Here is a 7529-nt window from a genome sequence, read left to right as displayed (position 1 = left end):
CAAAATAATATTTTGTAACTTACGTGTATTAGCTCTTAATTACAATACCAGCACAGGTCGGCCAGGAAAACACTAAGGAAATTACCTAATAAATGCAAAATTATAATTAATTTGTAAAATAAATCGGTTTTATTACAATACTTACCAAATTTCAAGCAATTAGAAAACAAATGTCAGCGAATAAGAACAAAACGAACAACGAAAATTGAATCAATGTAGCTTGTTTAGAATTTTTTTCTAATATTTTGGGAAATGTTCAGTGAAATTAGCAAAGAAACAACACAGTTTCTCCTAAGGTAGTTCAAGATGGCGGATTAGAGCGAGAAGTTGCCAACGTATAACACCTTTCATTATTGCATCATGCTGTTACAGTATAAAATATACTATGTGTACAATGTAACTGTAAAGTTAAAGAAACTAGTGACAAGAAAATTATCGATTACAACGTTATTCGCGGCGACCATTCAATTGTTTGATGGGTGCTGTCACGATAACAAAACCAACGCATGTATGTATGTATATTCAACAACTATTTTAAAAATAAAATAGTAGATTTCATATGCAAAAACGCAATGTAAAATTATGCGATAATTTAAGTACAAAAAAAGAAAACAGTTTAATAATATCGTTCCAAACTCTCTCCTCTCATTTTGAAAGCGTCTTAGAAAAAATCTTTAATTTAAGTTCTTTTTTTTGTTTCATAAAAGTAATTATTGCATTTATGGTAAAACTTACAAAACAAAGGTTTTATATACATATTAACAATTTCATATGCATAGATATAAACGTTAACTGTATGTAAATGAATTACCCACAGCCATCTTCACATATACATAATAGCAAACCAAATCGCAGGCTTATTTTTTCATATTATACAAAATTATAGTTTTATTAAATTTAATTTCGTCTAAGTATTTATGTGTTTATTATTTCTTTCATTTAGTTTATTTTCGTTAACGCTTTGTGGATTTAATGTTTATGCACGAGTGTAAATTTACGTTTTTAAGTGATTTGTGTGGACGTATTTTTGCAGATTTCCACAAACTCATTTAACGTTCGGGGTGTGGGGGAACGTTTTATTACTCGTGTACTTTTTTTAGTGTTTTCTTTTTATATTAAGTAGTATATACAAACAGTACAAGCCGTTAGATAACGCAGCACAATTGAAATATTCCCAATGCGGCCATCTTTTTAGGGCTTGTGATCTAATATAAAATGTATATGACAACTTCAACAATATAATTCGGGTGCATCTTTGCTTTCACTTAGGCCACTGCCACATGAGTAATTGATTTCTTGCCTTTCAACGTTTTCGTTGAGTGTACAGTGCTTTGCTGGTTGCTGCAGAGCTCTTTGAACTTGCTCCTTATAACCTTATTTCTCTGATCCATAAGGGACGTGCCTTTTTTTTATACAATATTTAAAAATTTTGTACAATTATCCTATTTCGTTGGGGTTTTATCTAACCGAAGGCTATTGAGCGGCTTTTACCCATCCTATATAATAGTTATAGTAAGTTTTCCTACCAACCGAATATATCGCTCTTGCTAAACCTATATAAATACACACTACTAACTCAAGCAATTTCATTGTTGAGTGCATTTACATGTCTTTTTTGTTGTTGTGCCTGCCACACCCACCCGCGTTCACATACAACCCCATTCAACAGTTCGTTTGGATTTTGTTCTAAATTTCATTTAATCTTATGTTTTAACTATATCCCAAAGTTTATTCCTGCATCCCAACGTCTGGTGACAATCGAAATGTTTGTGTTGTGTTGCTGGCAGCTGCTGTGGCCACCGCAGCTGCAGAAGATGTCGTAGCTGCCGTACTTGTGGTTGTGTTGCTTGCCAATCTGGGCGTTGAGCTGGCAGAGCTGGAGGTGTGCTCTTCGTCGCCCTCATTCTAAAAAAAAAATAAAAATTATCGTCATTAGTGTGGACTGATAGGTAAAATAAGTAAGTAAGTATTGCTGTTATACGTTGTATTGATGCACAGCGGGCGCCGGACTATCTGCTGGCGCCTGGGCATCACTCTCTTCACTTTTGTCCGAATACATCATAATTTCGTGGCAAAGAGGGCAGCGATCTTGTACGTATAACCATTTACGTAAGCATACGCCATGGAAATAATGCCGGCAGCGTGTAATTTTTGCGGAATACATTTCCTGTACGTTGATGAACATTGGATTAATTCTATGTTGTTATTAAACATTTTGCTACAATTACCTGATAGCATATGGCGCAAACATCGTCGAAGGCATGTAATTGTGCTGGAGTGGCCTCGGGCAGAGCAGAAATCTTGTGTACGGCCGAACGTCGCTTCATGAACACGGACCAACCGGCTCGAGCCTCACACCAAATGTTGAAGTAGGCATGGATGCACATCATGATGGCTCTTATAGCGCCGCCTATAACATTTTCGGCTATCAAGTTATATGTATTTATTATATGGGAGCAAAGCAACAAAAGAAAAGAAAGGGGTCATAAACACACGCGCGCACACAGAAAGTCCTTTGCGCGGGCCTGCCCCACAAACTTAAGTAGCAGGAAAAGCAGAGACGGCACACGCAAAGCATTAAGAAAACTTAGAACCAAGATATGATAAACGAATTGAATACACAAAAAATGATGGTGGGCAGGTGGTAATAGTGAGGATGCAAGTTAATATCATAAAATGATAGTCGAAATGGTTGTTATAAAACATGCACACGCACATACATTCAGCACCGACATAAAACGCTACGACTTAATTAGCGTGATGTAGCGCTGGTCTTCAACTACAGCCACTGTAAATGTAGTTTTGAACTTAAAACCATAACAAATGTACATAATGCCATAAATCATGTTTTGCTGTCACATATTTAAATAACTTACCGGACTCGAAAATTAAAATCCAAGCACCGTTAAAGAAAAGCAAAATACCAAAGCAAAACTCTACCGAATTACCAAATGCGCGCACATATACAAATAATCGTCTAGCTTCTCCCAGAATGTTTGACGGCGTGCATCTAGAAGGAATAGCGTATATGTGGCTAGGGAAACAAATACCTGGCAGAAAGTTTTTATTTTTATTTTATTTTAAGAAAACTATTTGTGGAGTATGTATGTATTTATTTACCTTTACCACCACTTCAACGGAGAATGCGGTGACCGCGAGCAACCAGGTGGACGGCGAATGTCGTGACCAGAGCGCAGCGAGCAAGCAAACAGGCGTAATAACCAGAAAGGCGCACACAGTGAGCGCGCGTACATGGCGCTTGCGTGAAGGATTGCGTGCCGCACTCAATGACATTAGTATTGGCGATACGATATTGTGCAAAAAATGTAACAAAGCTGTGATCAACAAGCATAAATTGCGGCATAGACGGACGAAGCGTTTATCGGGTGCCAATGATGTGAGACCCGTTTGCAGTGCGAGAATGTAGAAGAGCACTGCGGAAACCGTCCCCAAAGATTTTTCCTCGTCGTTGTCAAATGTGAGTAGATACCATTGAAATGCGCGGCCGATGTAGTGACAAATCACCGAAATAATCGAAGTCATGCCCAGGACAGCCGTGAGCGTCTCACAACCATCGACTAGCAATTTTTGGATGGTGGGGAAGAAACTCAAAGTCGTGCTGTTGTCAGATAGCACAATTGAAATACACTCTTGGCCGATTCTGTAGAAAATAACGAACAAATATTATAGTTGCCAATACAAGTTTTATTTTATGTTTTTTTTTTTATTTTTTTTTATTTTAACTGCACTCACCTTATAGTCCAGAAAACACGTAGAACACTAGGCACATTCAATCGCTGCCATTCATTTTCGATTAATGCCGATAAGCCAAAATTTGATACAAAATTCATTGCATACTGATAACCATTATAAACGGTTTTAGCAGCGTCTATAGCACTGCTCAGCATTGTAATCTTGGTTAATATCAGCGGTACCGCTCCAGCTAGCACAGGCAAATCCTTGATAATGCGTGGCGGCAATGGTAACATTGCCAACAAAATGGGACAAGCAAATACGATCGGCATAATTTTTGGTATGGTTGGATAACGTGGTCCCAAATGTACGTATGCGAAGAGCATGCCCATGAACCATTGGGCTACCAAATGTGGCACCAGCGACATAGCAACACCGCCTGTGTCCAGCAGTCGTGTCGTATTAAGTGAAAGCAAATCCTCCACTATGCACGGCGATTTCTCCATCACGGCCAGCGCAGATACATTCGACCAATATGAAAGGAAGGTCAAACCCAAAGAAATCACAAACATGTATACCATCACCAGGTGTCGAGTCCATAGCACGAATACGCAAGCAGCACTTAGGAAAACTACAATCAAAAATTTGTACAAAGTATAAGAGTGGAATTTAAAAAAAAAGGCAAGGTTTATACATAAATGATGAAACAGTACAAATATCGTGCCCGAACTCTAAAAGGTGTGTAGTTTTCGTTANCGTTAGTTGAGTGGGGTTTAGTGTCTCTCCGCATGCCGGGCACTCATTGGGCACATCTGCACCCTGTATGCTCAGTTAGGTGTGGTTTTCGTCTTCACTTTTGCTCCAATATATAAAGGGTGTGTGCTTGCAATTAGGTTCAAAAATTAACCATTTGCAGTGATTTTACATACAATAGTTATAAAACTTTATAAAAACTAAAGTTATTGAATTGTAATTTTCCGATGCGCACTAGATTTTAATTCACGGAAACTAACTTATTGATGTAAACGGTGGTTTTGAATTCTATTAGATCATTAGTGAGTAGTCCACAGACTTTTGTAGAGCGCTGAATTTCGATAGAAAATGAGTTAGGGTCTTTTTATATTAAGGTAACGATATGTATGTACTAACATACGTATATTCAAAAGCAAAAAAAACAATAAACATATTAGCGAATAAGTGCCGACTTCAATAAAAATGACACTTATGTAGAACAACATTAATTTCGCCACACAATTAATACATATTCGTTTAAGAGCCTAAGTGCATTGTTAAAAGGTAGTTCGTTAAACTTAACATTTAATTTTTACCAATGATTAGAGTTGCCAGACGTACTGCTTTTGGGAGTAAGCGTACTCGTTTTAATTGCAATGTACTAAAAAAAAAATGTGCGGAAATGTAATCCGTTCTTAGTTTTGTACTTTTTTGTACTCCTTTTTGCAACTATGTATTAATATTTTACCGTATACAAACATGATGTAAAATAGAAACTGTTGCAGTTTTTTTTTGTTTTTTTAAATAAAAGGGACCTTTATAGATTTTGCGAAAAAAGTAGTTTGTTGTTAATCATCCACTAATTTCGCTTACATTTTATTAATTCGATTGAAATTTTAATCATCATTTGGGTTTACAAGCGCCCTTTTGTCCAACATAAGGCCTCATACTCAGCAATCGAATAGACTCGGAACTGGTGACTAGGAGGCCATTCATACGATCAACCCTATACATTTTTTTCTATACAAAGTCTAAGAAAAAATACACCTGAAAAAGGCATGTGCTTATCTTCCACAGCTGGCAAATGCAAATAAGGACTAAGAATTTAAAACTAATTAATACAATTAAAGTAAAATACCTACAAAGTTAAAAAAAATACTTAAATCATACTAATTAATACAATTAAAGTAAAATATTTACTAAGTTAAGAAAAAATACCTTTTTTTTTGCAAAATCTATAAACAACCCTTTTATTTTTCAAAAAACCTGTATGTCAGTTATTTTTTTACACCTTATACTTTGCCATTCAAGTTGTGGCAAACACTAGTAAGCAAAGTTAAGTGGGATAGTGAAAAGGTGTAAGCATGGTCGTAGCCAGGTAGGTGCAGGACGCTCAGGTTTAAAAATTAGAAAAATATTAAAATAATTATAAGGCGTAAATTAAAAAAGGGGACCTGAATGTGCAGGAGGATCTGGAATCCTTTTGTAGAATTTAGTTATTTATTTTTTATCATTTATTGTTGCTTTGAAAAAGATTTCTGAGTTACTTTTATTTGTTTGTACCTAATTAATGTAATTTGTAACAATAAATTGTTCAAAAAATTAAAAAAAAATGTAGTTCCTTTTTATGTTTTGTACTACTTTTTTCTATCGAAATGGCAACCCTACCTATGATGCATTACGGTAAATCTACGTGTTAACAGTTCACTGCTCTACCTTTACCCATTCAAGGTTTTTAACGAATTTTCATCATAATTCTTTGCGTTTTCGTCTTAGTGTATACATCAACTAGCAATTAATAAAAATAAGCTGAACAACAACAAAACTGTTGAGTCATGACGACAGAGTGGTTTGGAGCGCAGCAAGTATTTTAGCATGACCATAAAAAGTACAAAGTTTATGAATATATCTATTGTGGTGGTTTAGATGCAGCATGCATAAAAAAACTTCGATTGATTTGTGCTCAGTTATATAGAAAAATTGGGAAAACGTTCGCTTATTTTAGAGATAATTTATTATCACTTAAAAAATAAAAACTCAAAAAACTAATTGCCATTTTTTTGCTCTCACTTACCAATTAAACAGATAACAAACTTCACATATGTTATTGAGAGAACATCTGATAGAACCGTGTCCTGCGCTAATTCATTCATCATGATGCCAAAAGAACTGCTGAGTACACCATTTGATGCGGCTGTAGCCGACGCATTGACTATGGCGCGCTCCAGCAGGCTGTCTCCACCTGAGCTATCTCCATTGGTGTGGTTTCCAGGGTTGGCATTATTTAATTCAGGAAAGTCAGCTGCCGAACCAATTGGCGCGTTGGCTTTACTGTGTGTTTGGTTTTCAATGAATTCGCCAATCGGGGATAGTCCTTGATCTATGGTTGCCGGATAAAAACGCGTTGGTAATCCCATGCTGATTTTCAGCACCTCATCGATGACTAAAATGGGTGGTACACGCATCATAACGTCCACTAGACCGAGTACTTTCGTGCGCACAGACATATTAGAGGCTTGTGCTTTTTTTACTATTAAGTTACCAAGTTTATTAAAAGATTTTGCTTGGATTGTAAATAATCTCGCAGATAGTATTATCTATCCGAAGAAGTCGTTTGTCGTGGGGCAGCAGCTAGTGGGTCAGTGACCAATGACGTGCACCTGACGCCTTGACCTCTAGTTGTTTTTTGTTTAATAACAAATGATTGTCTACAATGGACTTTTGAATAAAACTGCTGATACGTCTTATTGAAGATTTTTTTTTTTTACTTATGGCGTTCTACAATTTTCGATGCGATTTACAAATTTGCAAACGACAGTCGTGGCCTTATCGCAGCCGTAAGTGTGTTTGTGTCCACACCTTCGCACCTTTTATTAATATATTCAAGCACAGATTGTGGACTATTAGATTTTTGCACTTATTTCCTTCTGCCAGACGTACTCTTGAGCCAATTGGAATCATCTGGCCAACAATTGCTGGTGTATGTGGCTGAAAAACTATTTTTGTTTACAATTATTTACACGCAGCCTTCAAGAAGTGAACAAAAATCCTGAAAAAACTGTTTTCATTTCCGAACTTTGCTTTCCTTTTTGACGTCGTGAATT

General features: G+C 36.4%; 1 protein-coding gene across 1 annotated transcript; it reads right to left on the bottom strand.

Annotated features, from left to right (window-relative positions):
• Positions 1-435: 435 nt before the first annotated feature.
• Positions 436-7051, bottom strand: LOC108381261 (protein TRC8 homolog). Its single transcript, XM_017637680.1, is given in 8 exon segments — positions 436-1905; positions 1982-2167; positions 2229-2425; positions 2877-2966; positions 2969-3050; positions 3121-3661; positions 3754-4324; positions 6500-7051. Coding segments are annotated over 8 exon segments (2277 nt in total). The 5' UTR covers positions 6933-7051; the 3' UTR covers positions 436-1728.
• Between the last annotated feature and the right edge of the window lie 478 nt (positions 7052-7529).

The sequence above is a fragment of the Rhagoletis zephyria genome, unplaced genomic scaffold (genome assembly GCF_001687245.7).
Source record: "Rhagoletis zephyria isolate East Lansing unplaced genomic scaffold, Rhagoletis_zephyria_1.1 Rzeph_scaffold_21927, whole genome shotgun sequence".
NCBI classification, from domain to species: Eukaryota; Metazoa; Arthropoda; class Insecta; order Diptera; family Tephritidae; genus Rhagoletis; species Rhagoletis zephyria.
The sequence above is the reverse complement of the archived record's forward strand: the minus strand, read 5'-3'. Positions and strand labels throughout refer to the sequence as shown.